The 23,971-nt window shown below is 35.4% G+C and overlaps 1 protein-coding gene, 1 long non-coding RNA gene and 1 pseudogene across 3 annotated transcripts; all 3 read left to right on the top strand.

Moving 5' to 3' along the window:
- The first annotated feature begins 1,287 nt into the window (after window positions 1-1,287).
- On the top strand, window positions 1,288-4,494 carry LOC146905198 (heat shock 70 kDa protein 18-like). The gene is made up of 2 exons (XM_085724796.1): window positions 1,288-2,088; window positions 2,365-4,494. Exons 1-2 carry the CDS (start codon window positions 1,869-1,871, stop codon window positions 4,284-4,286), a joined length of 2,142 nt encoding a protein of 713 aa, XP_085580922.1. The 5' UTR covers window positions 1,288-1,868; the 3' UTR covers window positions 4,287-4,494.
- A 2,175-nt stretch (window positions 4,495-6,669) lies between these two features.
- Window positions 6,670-19,174, top strand: LOC146905196 (heat shock cognate 70 kDa protein-like; annotated as a pseudogene).
- LOC146905197 (uncharacterized) lies at window positions 13,604-16,400 on the top strand. Of its 2 annotated transcripts, none has more exons than XR_015018215.1 (6): window positions 13,604-14,129; window positions 14,232-14,341; window positions 14,589-14,674; window positions 15,304-15,373; window positions 15,493-15,560; window positions 16,294-16,400. It is a non-coding gene; the product is annotated as an uncharacterized LOC146905197 (long non-coding RNA). The 2 variants fall into 2 exon arrangements; XR_015018216.1 differs by having other exon boundaries at window positions 15,304-15,409.
- Window positions 19,175-23,971: the final 4,797 nt, after the last annotated feature.

Genomic DNA, 23,971 nt, shown 5'->3' with positions numbered 1-23,971 from the left:
AAACTTAACAATTTTTTTTGTAAAAGCAAAATTTATTAGGATCCATTTCACTGGAAAGAAGATTAAAACTTCACTTAGTTTGCTAATAGAAAGATAATAATAAGAAGAAGATAGTGAAAAACTTGATTTTTTTCCTGTGTCCAAATCAAATGAACCAAGTCTCTATTTATAGAGGAAAAAAAATCATGAATTTTGGTATATTTTTTTGTTTTTTTAAAAATATTTTAAAATGAAATAATTGAGGTTTTTTATTAAAATTATTAAAAACCAGGCAACCAATAAAGTAGCACCACGTGTCCCTCCATATTGCAGAATTCTTCTTCTCTCTCCAGCATCTGCTTTTCACGCTCCCTGTTTCCGCGTGTTCTACAAGCGCCAAAAAGGAACCAATTAAAACGCGACGCGTGGCAGTTCTGATGCATTAAATTGTGTTGAATGGATTAATCATCTCTCTCATCCATGTCACATTAAGCAAGCCGTTCAACAGACCATTGCAAGGCAATTTGTTGTTGAAAGTGAGATTAAACAGACCATTGCAAATGGTCTAAAAAATGGCTACAGCCCCTCTAAATCAGCTTTTGTCCACCGCGTGTTTCGAAAGATCCAGAGTCCAGATTATTCACGACCACCCCACCCAAACCACACCACTTCCGCCACCATAACTCACCACTCAATCCAACACCTCCATTGTCTCCCCCAACCATCTCGCAACACAAACAAACCCCCTTTCACCACACCGTTGTCACCACAACAATAACCACCATCTTTGTTGCCATCACCACCGCGGAAGCTGTCATCGCCGCCGCCGACACTCACTCTCACCACCTCTACACAAAACCTCCCACCCAAAGCACCACCTCGTCACCACTCCAACAACCTCCTCACCACCATAACAACCTCCAGCACCACCCCATCACCATCAACAATCGTGGAAGCACCAGATGGAACAAATCAGAATCAGGTCGAAGGTAAAATAACAAAGAACACCGGAACGGCACCGCGAAAATGGACTGGAAGATGACCCAAAGAAACAGCACCGAACCCAAAACTCACTCAGAGATAACCAACTCGCAGGTGAGACAAACCAAACATGAATCCGGATCGGGGCAAAGAAAACTAAAATTCGATCTGTAACACACGTTGCAGTTGCGATATCCGAAAAACCAGAGTAGCTAACACAACCGCGCCGTGAACCCCCAACCTTCCGGCGGAAAACCACCACCGAGAGGAGGTGATGCAGATGGCTAGCCCATCTTCGCACCACCCGCCGCCACCATCTACATCTTGGATGGTCGAGATTTGGAAGAGAGGAGCCGAATGGTGGTAAAGTTAGAAAGAAGTCAGAGACTAGTTGTTTTTAGAGAGAGAAAGAAAATTTTCGGTTGTCTAGTAACGACTTTTGCATAAAAAGTATTTTAATTAAAAAAAAAACGTATTTCTTTTTATTCTTTTTGGTAAAAAACTAAAAAATTATTTATAGTACAATGAAAAAAAAGAGAAGAGTGCTAATTTTAACTTTTTTTTTTTTTTTGTTCAAGTGCTAATTTTAACATTAAATTTGGCTGAAAAGTAAACTCGAGCGATTCCCCTAAAACCAAATTAAAACAAAAATAAAGTAAACTCGAGAGATGTTTATGGCCTTCCAAATTTGGAAGAATCCAAAAATCACGGAAACAGTTACGCTCGAGTAATGTTCTCGTACATTAATATTTCAAAATTGGAATTGAAATTGGAATTCAAAGGATTAATATTTCAAAATTTTGTTTCTCCTATTTAAGAAAGCGTTATTCAGTCTGAGAACAAAACATAAACATTCTCCTAACCTTTTAAAGGTAGGTTTTTTCTTTATCTTGTTTCATTGACAGCTTATGGCAAGAAAATACGACGGACGTGCTGTCGGAATAGACCTTGGAACAACGTATTCTTGTGTTGCTGTATGGCTTGATGATCACAATAGAGTTGAGATTATTCACAATGACCAAGGGAATAGAACAACACCTTCTGTTGTTGCTTTCACTGATTATCAAAGGTTGATTGGCAATGGAGCTGAGAATCAATCTGCTACCAACCCCGAAAACACTGTATTTGGTAAATTTCTATTTTTATTCTTTACTACTTCGTGCATTTAGGGTTTGTTTGTTATCTATTTTTATTTTTTAATTGATTTTTGATAATTTAGAAGTTATGTATTTTTTTATCATAATGAAAATCACTAGATGCTACTCAAATGTAGTTGTGTCACAATCAATCATTGGCTGATGCGATTACTATAATCCTGTGATTGTGAACCAAAATTTAAAACTTGATTTGCACAAATGAATGATGAGAATTTACTATTAATATCTTTATTATTATTTTTTATAGATGCTAAGAGGTTAATTGGTAGGAAGTATAGTGATCCTATTGTTCAAAAAGATATAATGTTGTGGCCATTCAAGGTTACTTCCGGTGTTAATGACAAACCCATGATTACTGTTAAGTACAAAGGTCAAGAGAAGCAATTTTGTGTTGAGGAAATATCATCTGCGGTTCTTACAAAGATGCGAGAGATTGCAGAGGCATACCTTGGATCGCCCGTCAAGAATGTCGTTGTTACTGTGCCGGCATACTTCAATGACTCTCAGCGAAAAGCAACCATAGATGCTGGTGCCATTGCTGGACTTAACGTCATTCGGATACTCAATGAACCTACTGCCGCAGCTATTGCATATGGCCTTGACAAGCGAAGTAACTATGATGGTAAACAGAATATTTTGGTATTTGATCTTGGTGGTGGTACTTTTGATGTGTCTATACTCACAATTAAGGGTGATGTCTTTGACGTAAAAGCCACTGCTGGAAACACGCACCTAGGGGGAGAAGACTTTGATAACAGAATGGTGAACTACTTTGTAGAGGAGTTCAAAAAGAAGAATAAAGTGGACATTAGCGGTAACCCAAAATCCTTAAGGAGGTTGAGAACTGCCTGTGAGAGGGCAAAAAGAATACTCTCTTTTGCTTTTGTCACCACTGTTGAGGTAGATGCTTTGTTTATGGGAATCGACTTTTCTTCATCAATCACTCGTGCCAAATTCGAGGAGATTAATCTGGATTTTTTCAATGAGTGTATCAATATTGTTGACAATTGTCTCAGGGATTCAAAGATATACAAGAATGATATTGATGATGTTGTACTTGTGGGTGGCTCGTCTAGGATTCCCAAAGTGCAGGATCTATTGCTAGAGTTTTTCAAGGGGAAGGCTTTGTTTATGAATATCAACCCAGATGAGGCTGTTGCATATGGCGCTGCTGTTCAGGCTGCTATTTTGAGTGAAGACTTTAAGAATGTCCCCAACTTGGTGCTACGTGATGTTACCCCATTGTCACTAGGTATCGCAACGTCAACATATTGGGAAAATATCATGGATGTGGTGATTCCTAGGAACACTTCCATCCCTGTCAAAAATACTAAAGGATATTGTACAGCTGTAGATAATTGTGGTGCCTCTATTATTGTTTATGAAGGTGAGAGACCAAGAGCTAGTGACAATAATCTGCTTGGTTTATTTACACTTTCTTGCCTTCCAGGTCCCCGTGGTCAGCCCTTGGAGGTATGCTTTTCCATTGATGAAAATGGTATCCTAACTGTTTCTGCTAAGGATATCACTACTGGAAATCTGAACGAGATCACCATTACTAATGAGAAAGAAAGGTTGTCAAAGTTTGAAATTGAAAAAAAGATTGAAGAAGCTGAGAAATACCGTGTGGAAGATATGAAATTTTTGAGGAAGGCCAAAGTAATAAGCGCATTGGATTCTTGTGTTTACAATATAAAGAATGCTTTGAATAAGAAGGACGTTAATCTAATCCTCTCCCCTCAAGAAAGTGAGCAGATCAACAATGCAATTATTGTTGCCATGAATTTGCTCGAAATGAATAAGTATAACCAACATATAGAAATAGATGTTCTTGAGCATCATCTTAAGGAGCTGAACAGCATGTTGAATATGTTACTCAAAACTGTGGAAGATATGAAATTTTTAAGGAAGGCCACAGTAATGAGTGCATTGGATTCTTGTGTTTACAATATAACGAATGCTTTGAAGACGAAGGATGTTAATCTAATCCTCTCCCCTCAAGAAAGTGAAAAGATCAACAATGCAATTATTGTGGCAATGAATTTGCTTGATAAGAATAAGAATAACCAACAGATAGAAATAGACGTTCTTGAGCATCATCTCAAGGAGCTGAAAAACATGTTGAAAATGTTACTCAAAATTGTTTCTCTTTTCTGTCCTATTTCCTAGTTTTAGAATCATCCTTGAAACTTTGCTTCCAGATCAAGACACTTCTAAGGATCTATTTATCCTTTTTTGATGCTTTACTTGAGCAAATGATCTGGTCTTCAAGTTGATATGTGGTTTAATTCTAGTAGAGCTAGACATCCCTCAAGAATTACTCGCCCCATCTTGTTCAAACGCTTAATTAGAGAAGAAGAACATTTACATTGTTAAAGATTCTCTTAATTACTATTGCTTTTCCCTTCCTGCTTGTAGATACATCGTTCTAATAAGAAAGTATACTGCACTGTAAATATCCCCACCTTTTAAATGAAGTCTTGAAAAAGTGTTTAAGCACTGTAATCGGAGTATATTCGCTGGCTTTGTACATTGAGTGGAAGTGAAGTGACAATTATTCATGTTAATTTATTTTTCTGACTTCAAATGCTCATTAGAAACACTCACCTCTTCACTACTGAATTGAAAACTAAAAAATTGATAGTGTGGTGTGTAGGGCTGCTAAGGTGTGAGAATTCAGAAAATATTGTCTTTTTCATAACTTGCATGCCGTTGGAATTTGGAGGTCTTTTAGTTTCTATATATTGTTCCTCTTGCTTCAAATATAATTCAGGTCTGATTTTATCTTTGCGGTTATTTTGGTTCCAAAACATAGCCCTACTGTTTATTGATACATGGTTTGTTTCACCTGCTGGTCCATCCTAATCAGAAAGTTATGCAGTATAATTATCCCCACAACTTTTAAAATAAGTCTATAACAAAGATGTTTACCATTGTAAAGGGAGTAAAATTATTCGTTGACTGCATACATTAGAGTGGACGTGAACTGATAAATCATCTTGTTAATCTATATTTCTGACTTTAAGTACTCATTAGAAGTATTCACCTATGTTAGAATATATAATTTCGAATTGTATCGATCTTCTATTGATTTATATAGGTAAATATCTCGATCGGCTTTAGAATATCTATATTGTGATCAATAGATATAGGACATTATAGGTGCAGAGCCGTGTAACTTTTCACGAATAAGATATTTGGTTTTAATAAATAACTATTCATATCTGAATATGGTGAACAATTGTAACTCTTGAACAATTATAAGGATTAATATGCTCTAGATGGTTATGTTGATAGAAGTTCTATGATTCACAAACAACATGAATTCACGATTAACTTGGCAGTTTAAAAGGGCAAAAATATAGTTGATGCAAGCCAACCGAAGGAGACATAGTATCTAAAATCCCTTTCTCCAGATTGACTAGCTAGTTATTTTCGATTATATGTGTTTGAAATTTGCAAATATTATGAACCGTATTATTATTAATTATCTAAATATAGTTTATTGTTAGTTTACTTCCAACCATTTGCATATACCAACAGATCATCAAATAGATAAATTTGTGCATTGCATTGTTGGGTGTTGATTTCATTGCCAACAAAACGTCAAATGGATGAATTTTAACTAGGCACAAAGTTCTTCGATTTGTTCGAAATCTCAAATATAATTTAAATCAGAAAATTACGAACGTATATCACAACCACTCTCATGTAACAAGACTACTGAAAACTGTGAAAATTACCAATGCATATTCCTGCTGCTTTGCCAATTTACATGAATTGTGACAACCAATCAGCTATAATAGCTCAAAATCAGCTATTTTTGCTGATTGCTATCTAATCAGCAAAAAGGTTCAAAAAGGCTTCATCCACCTCACGTCAATTGCTTCTAAAGATCAATTGACTGATATTCACACCAAGGCTGTTCGATGTCCTTGCTTTATATTCTCCTTTCCAAGCTGAATGTTATTGACATTCATGATCCAGCTTGACGGGGACTCTTACAATAGAACAAAATTTTATTGTACTGCTCTTTTATACTCATTTATATAGTTGTTTATTGTAGTTAGCTTAGATTCACAACATATACATAGTTTACTATTCTTTTATGTTTACTGATATAACTGGTATACAACATAATAGCCCCGTGTAATTGTATATACAGGGATTCATCCCTCAATCAATAGTTCAGTTAATTTGTTGGAAACAAACATAAGATGACCCGGATCTAAGAAACATTCTATCATTTTGGTATGCATCCCTCTATTTTATCTTGAAACAAACAATGTGTAAACAAACCACCAAACACAGAGATCGCACAGAGAAACCCACATACCGCAGTGTAATAAACCACAAATCGCACAGAGAAGTTCCCTGATGCAAACAAACTTGGAACAACCTAAGAACGAAACCACTGACCCAGATCGCAGACGAAGTGACAGAGTCTCACGCCAAAATGATAAAATCACACACATAGTTCATTGATTATGAGTTGTCAAATTTTGATGTCAAATGTGTGTCATAACATGAGAGAGAAAATAAGTGAAAATAAATTGGTGGTGGTACTTTTGATGTGTCCATCCTCACAATTATGGGGGATGTCTTTGAAGTAAAAGCCACTGCTGGAAACACCCACCTTGGAGGAGAGGACTTTGATAACAGAATGGTGAACTTCTTTGTAGAGGAGTTTCGAAAGAAAAACAAAGTGGACATTAGTGGGAACCCAAAATCCTTGAGGAGGTTGAGAACTGCCTGCGGAAAACAAAGTGGACATTAGTGGGAACCCAAAACCCAAAATCCTTTTTGTTTTAGCACCACCGTTGAGGTAGATTCGTTATTTCAGGGAATCGACTTTTCTTCTTCCATCACTTGTACCATGTTTGAGGAAATTAATATGGACCTTTTCAATGAGTGTCTGACAATTGTCGACAGTTGTCTTAATGATTCAAAGATATACATGAGTGATATTGATGATGTTGTTATTGTGGGTGGATCGTATAGGATTCCCAAAGTTTAGGATCTATTGCGAAACTTTTTCAAGAGGAAAGATTTGTGCAAGAGTATCAACCCGGATGAGGCTGTTGCTTATGGTGCAGCTGTTCAGGCTGCAATTTTGAGTGAAGAATTTAAGAATGTCCCAAACTTGGTGCTACGAGATGTAACCCCATTGTCACTTGGTATTGCAGCAACATTTGAATATATCATGGATGTTGGTGATTCCTAGGAACACTTCCATCCCTGTCAAAAATACTAAAGGATATTGTACAGCTAAAGATAATTGTGGTGCCTCGATTGTTGTTTATGAGGGTGAGAGAGTGTTGGTGATTTCCAAAATAATGGAATCACTTTAGATCAAGAGTTGTAAATCTTCATGAGAAGCTTTCATATACATTAGAACCTTTGGCAAAGGGGTGCTTAATGAACCTTAGCATTGGTTCAAATCTGAATGATCATAACCTTTGGCAAAATGGTGCTTAATGAACCTTAGCATTGGTTCAAGTGTGAATGATCATAACCTTTGGCAAAATGGTGCTTAATGAACCATAACATTGATTCAAGTTAAAGGGGTGTTTTCTCTCATGTGAAGGGTCATATAATGCACTATAAATACTTGGCATTTGGGCATTAATTTGACACACAATTTTGGACAGAATTTTGTTGCACTAACAACATAATTCTTCATCATTCTCTTACTCTAAATCATCCATCAATTCTCTAATGCATGAGTGAATTGCTGGAACCATAAATCTGTAAAATACTGTTAGGAGATACGCTTGGTGTGGTTGTGCAATACACGTCAAGGAACTCATAGTATCCTGAAGGGGATTCGCCGGTCATTCCTTATTGCATCCAATTATAGTTATTGGTGGGGGCGAATCGAACCTAAAGGTTAGTGTGGCAACCCCATACGCTTTGAGTTTTACATGCATAATCATTAAACATTTCAGGTTTCAAGTGCAGCAGCCTCTTCCCAACAAACAAGATATATAACAATCTTTAGGTTCGATTTCTATGGCTGCTTCATTGAAAGAAATGACTTCTGACTTTGTTAAGTTGGAAAAGTTTGATGGGGGAAATTTCATCCGCTGGCAGAAGAAGATGAAGTTTCTTCTTACAACATTGAAAGTGGCATACGTTCTGAACATGGCAAGGCCTGAAGAGAAGGATGATGAAACTGTTGCTGAGACAAGAGATAGACAGAAATGGGATAACGATGATTACATCTGCTTGGGACATATCCTGAATGGTATGTCTGACTCTCTATTCGATATCTACCAGAGCAGCCCTTCTGCAAAAGACTTGTGGGACAAATTGGAAACCAGATACATGCGTGAAGACGCAACAAGTAAGAAATTCCTTGTATCTCATTTTAATAATTACAAAATGGTAGATAATAAGTCTGTTATGGAACAATTATATGAGATTGAACGTATTCTTAACAACTACAAACAACATAACATGAATATGGATGAAACAATTATTGTATCATCCATAATTGACAAACTTCCTCCTTCATGGAAAGATTTCAAACGAACCATGAAGCATAAGAAGGAAGACATTTCTCTTGAGCAACTTGGCAATCACCTTCGTTTAGAAGAAGAATACCGAAAACAAGAAGGTATTAAGAATCATGTCACTCAAGAGAAGGTTCATGTTATGGAAGAAGGAAATTCAAGCAAATCTTCCAAAAAGAGAAATCATGAAAATGATAAGTCTCATCAAAACCACAATGGTAATAACAACAAAAAGAAAAGGAAAGGTGAATGTTACTTTTGTGGGAAAGAAGGACACTTCAAGAATGAGTGCAGGTTCTTTAAAAAGAAGAACAAAGAAAAGAATTCAAGAGCAACAAATGATGATTTTGTTGCGGTCATTTCTGAAATCAACATGATTGAAGATGTTGATTCTTGGTGGATAGACTCTGGTGCTACTCGCCATGTGTGCAAAAACAAGAAAATGTTCAAGACCATCAATGAAGATGGGAGTGTTTTGTACATGGGAAATGCTTCAACTGTGCAAGTCCAAGGAAAAGGGACCATTGAGATTGAATTCACTTCTGGAAAAACACTTACTCTTAAAGATGTATTTTATGTTCCTGAAGTTAGGAAGAACTTGATTTCTGTACCATTACTTAATAAGAATGGGTTCAAATCTGTATTTGAGGGAGATAAATTTATCCTCTCAAAGGGGGGTGTGTTTGTAGGTAAGGGATATTTGTGTGAGAATATGTTCAAATGTAATGTTGCAAATATTAATAATAATAATATGATTTCTGCTTATATTGTTGAGTCTTGTGATTTATGGCATATGCGATTAGGACATGTTAATTTTAGAAAATTGGAGGATATGATGAAATCAAATCTAATTCCTAATTTTGATAAAAACTTTGATTCATGTACTACTTGCATGTTGACTAAAATTACAAGACAACCTTTTAAAAGTGTTAAAAGAAGTTCTAGGGTGCTAGATTTAATTCATTCAGATGTATGTGATTTACATGGTTGGCCCACCATTGGTGGTAAAAAGTATTTTGTTACTTTCATTGATGATTGCACTCGATTTTGTTATGTTTATTTTATGCATTCAAAAGATGAAGTCTTAGATAAATTCAAAATATTTAAAGCACAAGTAGAACTTCAGCATGAAACTTTCATTAAATGCTTTAGAAGTGATAGGGGAGGAGAGTTCTATCATCCGAGTTATTTTGAATCCACTGGTATTGTGCATCAAGTAACTGCACCATACACCCCACAACAAAATGGAATAGCAGAAAGGAAGAATAGGACTTTGGTAGAAATGGTTAATGCCATGTTGTCCTATTCTGGATTATCTAAAGGATATTGGGGTGAAGCAATGCTAACAGCATGTTACATCCTCAATAGGGTTCCAAACAAAAGGAACAAAATAACCCCATATGAACTTTGGAAACAAAGGAAGCCGACTCTTAATTATTTAAAAGTTTGGGGTTGTAGAGCAATTGTGAAAGTGCCTGAACCAAAAAGAAAGAAATTGGGTGAAAGAGGAATTGAATGTGTATTTTTAGGCTATGCAGAAAATAGCAAAGCATACAGATTCTTGACTATTGAATCGAATGACTCATATTCTGTTAATACAGTAATTGAGTCAAGAGATGCAATTTTTCAAGAAGATAGATTTAACTCAATTTCTTATCCCAAGGATATTGTTCATTCTAATGTACAAAATTTAGAAAACAATGAATCTAATGTAGATACATTGGATGGTTCAGAACTTAGAAGAAGTAAAAGGATCCGGAAAGAGAAAGATTTTGGATCTGATTTCTTCATGTTTCTTGTAGAAGGAACAGGTAAATCCATAAATAGTTATGGACCAATTTGCTTTAACCTTGAGAATGATCCGGTAACATATGAAGAGGCTATAAAATCTCAAGATTCAGCCTTTTAGAAAGAAGCTATTCAAGAAGAAATGGATTCAATTATGGGTAATAAAACTTGGAAAGTGGTAGATCTCCCACCCGGATCCAAACCGATAGGTTGTAAATGGATCTTTAAAAGGAAAATGAAAGTGGATGGTACCATTGATAAATTCAAGGCTAGACTAGTTGCTAAAGGGTTTACACAAAAAGAAGGCATTGATTATTTTGATACATATGCACCTGTTGCAAGAATAGCATCAATCAGAATGCTAATTGCACTGGCATCCATCCATAAGTTTGTAATCCATCAAATGGATGTTAAAACTGCTTTCCTAAATGGAGAGTTGGATGAAGAGGTATATATGAAACAACCGGAAGGGTTTGTGATCAAAGGTCAAGAAGATAAAGTGTGTAAATTAACTAAGTCTTTATATGGGTTGAAACAAGCACCCAAACAATGGCACCAAAAGTTTGACCAAGTTGTGTTAGCCAACGGATACATCATAAATGAATCTGACAAGTGTATTTACAGTAAATTCCAAAATGGAAAAGGGGTCATGATTTGCTTATATGTAGATGACATGTTGATCTTTGGTACAAGTATAAATGAGGTAGAAGAAACTAAAGCTTTCTTATCCAAAAATTTTGATATAAAAGATTTAGGAGAAGCTGATGTGATTTTAGGAATTAAAATCATAAGAGATGGTAACCATATTGGTTTATCCCAATCTCATTACATAGAAAAGGTGCTTCAGAAATTCAATCATTTAGATTGTAAACCGATATCTACCCCATTTGACCAAACTGTCAGTTTGCAACCAAACAAAGGTTGTCCGGTGGCACAACTTGAATATTCTAAAGTAATCGGATGCTTGATGTATGCTATGACTTGTACTAGACCTGACATAGCATATGCTGTTGGAAGGTTAAGTCGGTATACTAGCAATCCAAGTAAAGAACACTGGCACGCTGTGAAAAGAGTATTAAAATACTTAAAGGGAACAATGAATTATTGTTTAACATATAGTGGAGAGCCTTCTGTTTTGGAAGGATACACAGATGCTAGTTGGGTAACATATGTTGAAGATCATGCTTCCACAAGTGGATGGATCTTCAACCTTGGTGGAGGTGCAGTTTCTTGGGGTTCAAAGAAACAAACATGCATTGCCGACTCCACCATGGCTGCAGAATTTATTGCATTGGCTGCAGGGAGTAAAGAGGCAGAATGGCTAAGAAATTTATTGTATGACATACCAGTTTGGCAAAAGCCAATGGCGCCAGTATCCATACATTGTGATAGTCAATCCACACTATCAAAAGCTTATAGCCAAGTTTATAATGGGAAATCAAGGCATATTGGTTTAAGACATAGCTATGTAAGAGACTTGATTTCTAATGGAGTAATTTCCATCATGTTCGTAAGAACAGAGAAGAATCTTGCAGATCCTTTGACGAAAGGTCTGACAAAGGATATGGTGTTGAAGACATCATTGGGGATGGGACTCAAGCCCATATCTAATTGATTACCAATAGTGGAAACTCAACCCACACTTGAGTAGCATCAAGTCTTGGGTTCAATGGTGAAAGTATACTATTAGAGTAATTGTAGTACTTGACAATAGATACATCCCAAGGGTAAAAGTACTTGGACCATAAGAAGAAAAAAGGTAGGATGAGGTTTTCCTCTTAATGGACATATAGCATATATTTGCTGGAATGCATACTTATGGGGCATTCCCGATATAGTCTACCTATGTGAGAATGAAGTTTGGCCGCTTCACGGAGTTCAAGGGCTTGACTCTTAAATTCTCATGAAAAGGGATATATGACACAAGGCCTTCTTAATGTGTCATTTTACAAGTCTCTTTATCAACGGTACCGAGATTCTATGTGTAAGTTATGCACACTTGTTCTAATGAATAGTTGGTTCAAAGCTTGCCTACCATACTATTTGGGAATGAGCGAAAACTTAACTTACTAAGTAATGGTTCAAATCGTGAGATACCATTATCTGAAGGCATGGAATTTCCGGATTTATGAGATTTAGTATTTTGAAAATGGTGGGGGATTGTTGGTGATTTCCAAAATAATGGAATCACTTTAGATCAAGAGTTGTAAATCTTCATGAGAAGCTTTCATATACATTAGAACCTTTGGCAAAGGGGTGCTTAATGAACCTTAGCATTGGTTCAAATCTGAATGATCATAACCTTTGGCAAAATGGTGCTTAATGAACCTTAGCATTGGTTCAAGTGTGAATGATCATAACCTTTGGCAAAATGGTGCTTAATGAACCATAACATTGATTCAAGTTAAAGGGGTGTTTTCTCTCATGTGAAGGGTCATATAATGCACTATAAATACTTGGCATTTGGGCATTAATTTGACACACAATTTTGGACAGAATTTGGTTGCACTAACAACATAATTCTTCATCATTCTCTTACTCTAAATCATCCATCAATTCTCTAATGCATGAGTGAATTGCTGGAACCATAAATCTGTAAAATACTGTTAGGAGATACGCTTGGTGTGGTTGTGCAATACACGTCAAGGAACTCATAGTATCCTGAAGGGGATTCGCCGGTCATTCCTTATTGCATCCAATTACAGTTATTGGTGGGGGCGAATCGAACCTAAAGGTTAGTGTGGCAACCCCATACGCTTTGAGTTTTACATGCATAATCATTAAACATTTCAGGTTTCAAGTGCAGCAGCCTCTTCCCAACAAACAAGATATATAACAGAGAGCAAATGCTAATGACAATAATCTGCTTGGTTCATTTAGTCTTTCATGCCTTCCAGGTGCTCCTCGTGGCCAGCCCTTGGAGGTGTGCTTTTTCCATTGGTGAAAATGGTATCCTTACTTTTTCTGCCGAGGAAATATCTACAGGTAATATGAAGAAGATTACGGTAACCAATAAGAAAGAAAGGTTGTCAAGTTAATGAGCGCAATGGATTCTTGTGTTTACAATGTGAAGAATGTTTTAAAGAAGAAAGATGTTAATCATATGCTCACCCCTCAAGAAACTGAAAAGATCAAAGATGCCATTAATGTGGCTATGGAAATGCTTGATAAAAACATAGATGTCACTACTACAATTTTTAGTTTTAATAGCGCCAATTTAATAGCGCTTATAGAAAAATGCTATTAAAAATCCCACAACGAGGGGATAAATAGCGCTTTTAGGAAAACGCTATGAAACCTTCTCCCTTTATTAGCGCTTTTAGGAAAACGCTATGAAACCTTCTCCTTTGTTAGCGCTTTTTGTAAAACGCTATGCTAGCCTACTGCATGTGTTAGCGCTTTTGATAAAACCCTATGTTATGACTTTTGGCAAATTAAAGGGCATATTAATTTATTTTGTTAGCTTTTGAGAATCACTTTTATTCACACTCAAACTGGTCGCTAGCAAACCCTTTTCACCATTCTTCTTTCATCTCTCTTCTTGCTCCTTGAACTCGTGCTTCTTCTCCCTGTCGAACTCACATGAACCCTAACAGCCTTTATCTCTTCATTGCTATCCTTGTTGAACCCATCTTTCTCAAATCCCTGAATTCAACTTCGGTGATGACTTGTCAGCTCGCGAAGAAGGACGATGACCGCGACGATGAAGGTAGATCCACTTCTTTTCTTTCCAATCTTCTTTCTCTCGTCTTCTCACTTATGTTCTCCATCATTCTTCATTTTTAATTTCGTTTTTGTTCGTTTTCCTAAGATTTAGGGTTCTAGCTAACAAATTGGAAAGCACGGCGGCGGCGGCGGCGTTTGGTGGTGATTCATTTCTCCAAAAGAAGGGTCTTAAACACCTTTCTAATTTAAAGACTAGTACTATTGTTGGTTTGATTTTTCAGATTTGAATAAAATGATTGTGGTTTTTTTATTAACGATGGATATATTGTTTATGTGGTTTTCTGAAGTATTTGGTTGTACCCATTTGCTTGCATCTTTATCTGTGAGATTAGTTAAATTGGGTTTGTATAAGTGGTAAGGACCAGGTCCTTGTTAACTTGTTTTCGGTGACGAAAGATTGTTATGGTCCAGCTTATTAACTTGTTTTGGGTAACAATTGCAGGTCCTTGTTGAGTTCTCTTCTACAACTTTGACCCGTGCAACACGAACAATATTAAAAAGGAAAGCTCCATTTGATTTCTATTATACGTGAGTCTCTGATCTGTGTGATTAATAATTGTAAATTATTCCTTCTTATTTAATTTTCTCATTATGTGAAGTTTGATGGCCATCCTTTTAATTGCCATGCTTGTATTTTAAAGTTTTTAGGATTTAGTGTTTATATATTGTTGGTTTTTTGTTTTCCTATACAAGAATTAGAGACTTTAGAATGTTCTGTTGCTACAATTTTTTCATATATTATCATCATATTCCATAAATCTGAGTTCCATGGTATTGATTGTAAAATGGAAAGCCTTTTACTGAGTGGGAAACCCTTGAAAGTATTCCCTTCTTTATTCTTTGTCTGTGATTCAGTCATTCAATACAGAAGTGTTTTTTCTGTCTGTTTTATTTGGTGTGCTCAAATGAAATATTTCGCAACATTTTGGACTTTGTTTTGGGGTTTGTAACAGCGTGTGTCTCCGTTCTGTGGATCCAAATGAATTTGTATGAAGGCTATACATTTATACATATTCTACAATTACATCTTTTAATTTGAATGATAAGATTTGGGACAATTTGTTCTCTTTCTGATTAGTGGCATGCTAGGACATTTCACACCTGCTGATAGCTGACCAGTATCCTTTTCCGTGCTTACAATTCTCAAATTGTTGCAGAGGCCTATATTCAGGAAAAGATTTTCATGTACATGTGCACGGATCAAGATGGTACTGTAGTATTAATGGAGTGAGTTCCTACATCTTTCATCCTGTTTCGCTGTCGGTATGTCATTCTAGCTGTTGCGTACAAGAAACTCTCGGGGAGCATAGCTATTTAATGCGGTTTCTCCATTTATTTTTGCTCAGCACTGATACGTTGGATCAAATTGAAGTTTCCAAAGAGTTGTTTGGCAAGAATTGTTTATACATACAAGGTGTGTTAAATTTTACCCTTGATCACTATTCTTTTACAGTTAAAATTAAGAATCTTTAGAGATTCCTATCAGCTATTATATGGAAAATTAAGACATTTTCAACTGCACTTAATGATCATACTCAGCATCCTTGTCTCAATAAACTACTAGCCTGTTACCAATCATTTTCTAGTTTTGTCATCAATTCTGATATTGTTATTGATATGTGTTACTGTGAATTCCCTACATAATCAATGTCATGACTGGTGCCTGAGTATTTCCCTGAATTTTCATTTCTACTTAACCTTTCTCATTTGTAGTTTACTCTAGCTGATTAGGTGATCAGTGCTGCATCTCCTTCTCATAGCTGCTTAAGTCTAAGTATCTCCTCAGTGGGTTTATTTATCTGATGCATTCATGACTGATGTTGCATAACAATTCAAGCTTTATTCTAGTCAGTATAGCGTTCTCTTCTGTTATGTATATGGTGTCATTCTGCATTTGTAACTTCTCTCTGTCATTCTGCACTTATGGGATAACCAGTTTTTTTGTCTTCAAGGCTTGTACCCCCCTCCGACCTTGTTCTACCTTCTTACTGTGATTTTTCCTATGTTCATAAATATGATTAGCAAACTGTAATGTTATGTTTTATTTTACCCTCTGATAGTCGTCGAGTAGCAAACTTTTATTTCATGAATATGATTAGTAATAGAACTATTACTAATTAATTATTATATTGTTGCTCGGTTGACAGATGAAATGAAAGTTAAGGTACAATTTTACGATGACAAACCTATATCTGCAACAGTTCCAAAACGTGTAATATGTACTGTCAAGGAGGTGATTGCAGCCACTTCAAGGTACATATTTTTCTCCATTACTGGATATAGAAAAAAGTACCTGATCTTGTACCTTTGCATTTCTTTTCCTTCCTCTTGTTGTGAATGCCTTTGAATATTTTTTGATGAAATATGCCAATGAATTGTCTTTAAGTTACAAATCACTCTCTTGTAGCTTCTATTTCACAAATTTTGATGCCCAAGGAATAATACGATCGTGTGAGTGTTTTCTTCAATTTCACATCCTGTCAAGACTTGGGACAGTTAGGAAAGATAGTTTGACTTAGGATAAGAACCAAAATATCCAATAGATTTGAGAATAGGATAAGATCCAAATCATTTGATTCAGCCCTGAATCATGTTATTTCCTCCTTCGTATTTTTCCCTAATTGTAGTAGAGTGGTTGTTTATGCAATCTCAGTATTAATTACATAATAATTACGATATTGTTTCTATCTTAATTACTTAATATTACTATAAACAAAATATATTATTTACATAAATATTAACACTGCTTAACCAACTATGCTTTATATTCTAGCAATGTATGACTCGAGCAAAAAAACAATATAATCTCTTCTCCAAAGTTACATTTTCCTTAAACAATTAGGATTAAGAGTCTAGTTTAATTATAACTCGTGTTAGAACGTCAGTGCTTTCTCTACTGGATCACACAAATATACAGAGGAGAATATTATTCATGGTCTTTCCCTATGGATCACACAAATGTACGACACCGACACGTCACCGACATATATGATTACACTGAATCAGGCACGGATCTAGTGTGGGGACAATGGGGTCAAGCGACCCCACTTGCCTCCACACGTGTATTGTATTTTTAACTCAAAATTAGATATATATTTAGTTAAACCTCTTTTTATATAGTATTATTGTCTTCACATAGTCTATTTATTACATTATAAAAATTACAAAAACTAAGAAGTATCTTGATGAGTGTTCTAAGAGCACTAGTTAATAAATCAAAAGAAGTATTTTTTTATAAAAAGTTGTTATAATTATTATATCGATACAAATAATGCTTATTTTTAAGATAAAATTTTCTTTTATGAAATCTTTAACCAATTATCTCAGAGCATATCGTTGGCAAAACCATACAACTACTATTATAATATAAACTATTCTTATATTTGTTGAAAAAGGTTGTGGCTGACGCTACGTTGGTGGTGAAAAAATAATTAATCATGGTTATATTTTTTATACTCTGCTAAAAATGGACAAATATATTTTAAAAAATCAACATTTTAGGGCAATTATAAATATAACTTGTATAATTTTTGCACGTTTACGCGTTTATAAAGTTTTATATAAATTTTTATGATATAACTTGACCCCACTTGTTAAAATTTCTGGATCCGTCACTGCACTGAATTATGTGATTTTTTTATATTATTAGCAGTGTCGGCATGTCGGTGTCCGTATTGTGTCCGTGCTTCATATTATACAAGTGATTTGATGTATGATTATGTTTTATTCATGTAGTTAGTTTCATGTATATAAGAAATGAGGGGGCAAATTGTGCAGGTCTTTAGGAATTATGAATTAAAGTTGTTTTTCATGTTATTTTTATTACTAGGCTATCTTCATCTTTTTGGCCTTCAGGAATATTGCACTTAGTTTCTTGTGTCATTTTAAATAGCTACGTGCTTTCTCTGAATGGTAGTTGTCATTTTTAGAATTTTATATCTAGACCATATCTTAATCCTATTGAGAAATATGAACTTACTAGTGGTTAGTTAGTTTAGGAAACTTTAGAGACTGAACATAGTATTTGACTTATAAATCTATTTGTTTCTATATGTTAATACATTCTCAAAGCTTTTGTCACTTATTACAGTTAATAAATCTTAGCAACAATTATAATTTATATGACTGGTCTGGCTTTAGTAAGATTTGTCATTGTTATTGACTATTCATTTTTATGATTTTCATCTATGGCTTACTAGTTTTTATGATAATGGTTTGATTATTGTTTCATTTGGATTTGATTTGTCACTTGCATTGTATCCCACTTGCTGGAGATTTTAATTCATTTTCCCTTATGTGGCCCCCTCAAGAAATAAAGATTATCTTATGCCTGCAATGTAAATAATTTTGTTTTACTTTGAATTAGTGGTAGTAGTTTGTTTTATCTTTGTATTATTATCAGTATAGGCAGTAAGGTAAAATAGTATAATACCATGGGTATGAATTTATTATTTCATTTTACTGTTCACAGACTTTGCATTTTTATGCAAGTGTACTTTAGATGTCATTTTTCTAGATTAAGTTTCTGATCAACATATTATTTATGTTTATTTATATTAATGGATTACTAGTGTTTCTGATCTCGTATATATATTTTTTGTCTGGTTAGTTTCTTATTAGGATGCTTTTGGTTGCAGATTTAAATTTAAAAAATAAAAAAATCAGGACTTTTATTAGCGCTTTTCTAAAAGTGCTATTAAACGGGGATAGTTAAGATAGCGCTTTCAATGAAATGCTAAGAAACATCTGTTTAAAAATAGCACAAAACTAAGGCTATATTAGCGCTTTTCGGAAAGCGCTATTGAAACGCTGCAATTTAATAGCGTTTTGAAAGCGCTATTATAGGGGTTCTGACCTATAATAGCGGGGGCTTTCTTAGCGCTTGACAAGCGCTATTAACGCCCAAAATGAGTGCTATTAAAGGGGGTATTTTGTAGTAGTGTGTTCTTGAGGATCATCTGAAGGAGTTGGAGAGCATGTTGAAACAACTTTATAGCCAAGTCTGATAATTTTATTTTTCTTTGTTAGTATTTTAAGTCATGTCTTGCTTTTGATAGTTCTGTGTGCAAACCTATAACTTTATTATCATTATCTAATATTATTGAAGTTTATGATAATGTTTGTGCTGAACATGTTACTCAAAATTGTTTATGTTTCCTGTCTTATAAACCAACATAATCATGTTTATTTTATTCTAGTTTTAGTATAGCATCTTTGAAACTTTGCTTCCAGATCCCTCTCGGACTCTTGTGCTCAACATAACAAGGCTTCATTGCTCTAGTTAATCTTTTTGATTCCTCAGTTGAGTAAATAATCTTTGTGATTTATTATGATATGTGGTTGAAACATGAAACTTGTGCTCAACATTAATTCATTCTCTTATTATAAAAAACTGAACATCAACTATACATATATAATTTAGTTTGTTTCGATACGCATACAACTATACATGAGAGAATTTAAAGAAATTGTTTTTTATTCATTTTTCTAGAATAATGTTTTTTTAAGAAGTTTTTTTAGACTCATATGTAAGAGTGAGCAAGAATAAATAACATTAAATAGGGGATGGATGGGGAAGGAAGAAGAATTGGGAAAGCTGGTAACAAAATTTTCATTCGGATTGTGCTGGGTAACAATTTAAGTTAACATATTTAAGGTCTGTTTGGTGCATAAGAAAGAGGATTGCGTCCATATTAACCCATAGAAAAGATCAAGTATTCTCAGAGCCGGTAGCCCGGTACATAACATTGGAAAAAACAATCTTTATAATAAACAAACAAAAATACCTTTTTCCATATAAAAAATACTTTTAAATACCTTTTTCCATATAAAAAATACTTTTTTAGGGAAGGTTCCTCCTTTGAGTCATATGTTCATGCATATATGGCCAAGTTCAAGTGTTGATGTTGAGTGTTGATGAGTGTCGATGAGGGTTGACGGATCAATTGGTAAAAGAACTTCGACCTCCAAATGGTACCCACATGCATGTAGATTCGTGTCTAGAACATTGCATGCATATGGATTGTGTTGAGAGTCATTGTATTCAATGATGTGATTATATGTGATGGTGTGTACATGATTATGTGAGTACTTCAAGATCTTGTGCATTTGTAATGATGGCGTTTGTGAATGGTGTGAATTGATTTGGTGATAAGATGACGATGTAAATACTTGATACATCTTGAATTTATAATTTGAGAATTGATATGCCTATTTACATGAGAATGGTACTTGAGAGAATTGTTGAATATTTCATTATTGTTGCCTTGAATTTATTCGTATGTTCATGATATTCTATGTTGAGTATTTCTCACCCTTTTCCGGGTTTCCGGCTATGTCATTCTATTTTGTGGTGTAGATGTGCAGGATTGAGGACGCGTGATCGTGGGAGTTCTCGGGGATAGTTTGACGGTTCCTCGCTTTTATGCTTGCTTTTGGAGTCTAGTTGTAGGTTCTGATTTAGGACTTTGTCGGGATTCTTGTTTATTTATATTTGTTGGATTATTTTGAGAAACTATGATGTGTATGATGATATATCTTGAGATGTTGTTGTTATGTTGTTTTATTTTATAAATTCGCTGCGACTGTTTTATGAATTTTGAAAATCAATTATGCATGTTTTGGTTGATTTATTATTAAATATTGCATAAGGGGATTTAAGGGTGTTACACACAACACTTCAGAACAGAACACAAAGTAAACTCACTCATCTCAACATTATCCCTGCCCATCTTCGTCAAAACATCAATCGCCTCACGTGGTTTCCTGCACCGCAAGAAACATGAAAGCAAAGTGTTCCAAGCAATGCGGTTTTTGGAGCGGTTCAGGAGTCTGAATCGTTTCTGATCATTTGTGAGTGGATTTGTTTACCAAGTCATGGGTAACTGGCGGAGTTGGTGGTTTTCGGAGCGAGGGTAGAAAGATGATAATGGTTGCGCCATTGCACGCTTCAGCATCTTCTTCTGAAGCCCGCGAACAAAAAAAAAAAAACCATACGAGTAAAATTAAAAAAATTAAAATCTTAAGTGCATTTGGGACTCCTAAACTTTAAAAAGTTGCGATTTTGGCCCCTGACAAAAAAAATAAAAAATTTTGCCCCTTAATTTTACAAAATGTTACAAAGCTGTTGAGAACACACCACGTGTCCCAAAACAAGGGGCCAAAATCGAAACTTTTTATAAAGATAAAGGGCCAAAAGATCTTATTTCCTTAAAGATAGAGGACCAAAAAGAATACTGCCCTAACGATAAAAGGTCAGGAGAGAATATTTCCCAAAAGATAGAGGGCAAAAAAAAAATTATTTATTAAGGAGCCAAAAAACGTCACTATAGATTAGCGACCAGCATTTTAACGATTGTTTTCAGTTGGTCATTCGTCGCTTAATTAATTAGTGACCGATTTTAGTCAATCAGAGACAAAAATCGGTCACTAAAGGCGAGTTTTCTTGTATAGAACGTTTTGAAACATAATGGGGAAAAACTGTATTTACGCCCAAAAAATGTATTTGATGAGCTTTTATAACGCGCATTTTGAAAGTGTCTACAATATTCAAATGTGCGCTAAAACTGATATTGGATACATTAATAATACAATAAGAAGTACAACATCAAGCCACGTGTTTAGATACATTCACATCCCAAAGTTGTTATGCTACATTATTACACCAAAGTTTGCTAAACGTAGTACAAATACAAAGTGTGTACAACACATCTCATAATATAACATATGCATCTCTAATCCACATCAGGCTGGCTCCATGATAGCAAGATCAATCCAAGACTTTTTCTTTACCTTTTCCTCGAGTAACCTGTAAACCTGAACAAAAAATGAGGGGGATGAGACATAATGCCTCAGTGAGTTCTTCTAACCCTATGCTAGTGATAACCCTTGGGGAAAAACCTACGTTTATCACGTGTCTAAGATACAACCTGCCGGTTGACTATACGTGGGTGATTTGCTCTTCTAGACGGTAGTGCTTACTAGATCCGTCATAGGTTCTTCTTAACTTACTTAAGGTCGTGCTTCACTATGCGTGTCATGGCGGTCAAGGGGAAAATCTAAGACCGCTATATCAATATACGCTCTATGTATCAAGATCTATATTTCAAGACACGACCCTAAGTCAAACGATTAGGTTAAACCTAACTCGTCATTATCATAACTTTCTTTACTTGATTCACTTCTTAATCTTGAACATCTCTAACAACAATTATAACCAAAAACATGATTAAATTGGAAGTTAGCGTCGAACAAACAAATAATAAATCTGAGTTTATTTTACGAATTAATTCCGGGTGGAGTAATCCCGAAAGTTAATCCCTTACTACCGGTGAAAAATTACCTAGCTAAGGCACACCGGACTCCCTCAGTGGCGTGCGGGTCCCTTACGGTTATCCCGTCCCCCTTGGAGAACCTCTTGTATCCACCCGTGGAAGGAATACAAAAGACACGACACCTACTCTTACTTAATGGTCCTGACCATATAAAAAAGATTCTTGTCTTACTTACTTGCTTATCTTACGTGCGAAAAGATGATAATCGTTCATGTCTTAGCATACATAAAATTCATGCCTAACTATCTATTTCTCGACAAGCTATGTCGAGGCTCTACGTTCATTCCCATACTTAATATATAGTTCAATACCTGATTCTACACCTATAACTTCTCTCGCATACCATGCATTACTTGATTAGTTAAATACTTGTTTCACAATCAAGAAAATCTTTTCAAAATATGTTCAATGGAACCTTGGTTTGAGGGGTTCACTTTTGTAAGAAGACACAACGGAAAAAACCGCCCCGCGAATCGCCATGGCGAGTGAATTGCTGGGGAGGCGAGCAGTTGCTCGCTGTGGCGAGTTGGGGGCGAGTAAACCTCCTGTTCTGGAGGTCTAGATCACTGTGGCGAGTAGTTACTCGTCGTGGCGAGTTATGACAGTCCATCACCCTCAAAATTGGTATTTTTGACCCAAAAACCTCAAATCCAAGTATCCCAAAGTGTATCATGTCTCTAAGGACCATAAAATACCTGTAAAACCTTCATCTAGCAAGTATTAACAAGTTAAGTAAGCATGGCATGAAAAGGGTGAAGGTGAGAAAAACACAAGAAGGGGGGTTGAATTTTGTTTTGAAAAATTCTTCGTTTCTCCTAAAAACTGAACACACTGATCAGAAGCTAAGTGAGACAGCTTCTGAAGTGATGGTCAGAATCTAAATGCAGCGGAATAAAACAGAGAGAGAGAAGAAGAACGACACAAAGCAATTATACTGGTTCCTTCCACAATCCGGAAGTAGTCCAGTCCCCCTTGCACTTCCAAGGAGATTTCACTAAGAGTAATATCTGATTACAATTGCTCAAGCACACAAGCAAGAGATTTCCTTTGCTCAAGCACACAAGCTAGAGACTTCCTTTGCTCAAGAACACAATCAAGAGACTTCCTGCTCAAGCACAACTGCAAGAGACTTCCTAACTAAACAAAATTACACAGAAAATTGTTTAAGGTTGAACACTTGATATACAATCAGAGGTGCTCACAATAAAAATCAGATACAGACTCAATGGACTTAAGAATTTCTAAGATATGACTTTGAGACACAGAAATTCTAAGTGAATGCAGAACAATTTCAGCAGAGGTTTGGCACTTGTAAAAATGTTGTGAGTCTTTCGTTCAGCGTTCTTGCATTACCAAAACTCTAAGTCTTCACTCCTTGATATAGAGGTGTGAAAGAGACGTTGTGAAATTGCCAGCACTCCAAAGAGTCGTTGTTGAAGCTTGATCTTTCACCTTTGATCTTTTGCCTGATTTGGTTGTTGTCCTATGAAGA

Source organism: Medicago sativa, chromosome 7, assembly GCF_051527215.1.
Source record: "Medicago sativa cultivar Bolivia chromosome 7, Bolivia_mono, whole genome shotgun sequence".
In the NCBI taxonomy this organism is placed as follows: Eukaryota; Viridiplantae; Streptophyta; class Magnoliopsida; order Fabales; family Fabaceae; genus Medicago; species Medicago sativa.
This window is presented reverse-complemented; position numbering and strand designations above follow the sequence as displayed.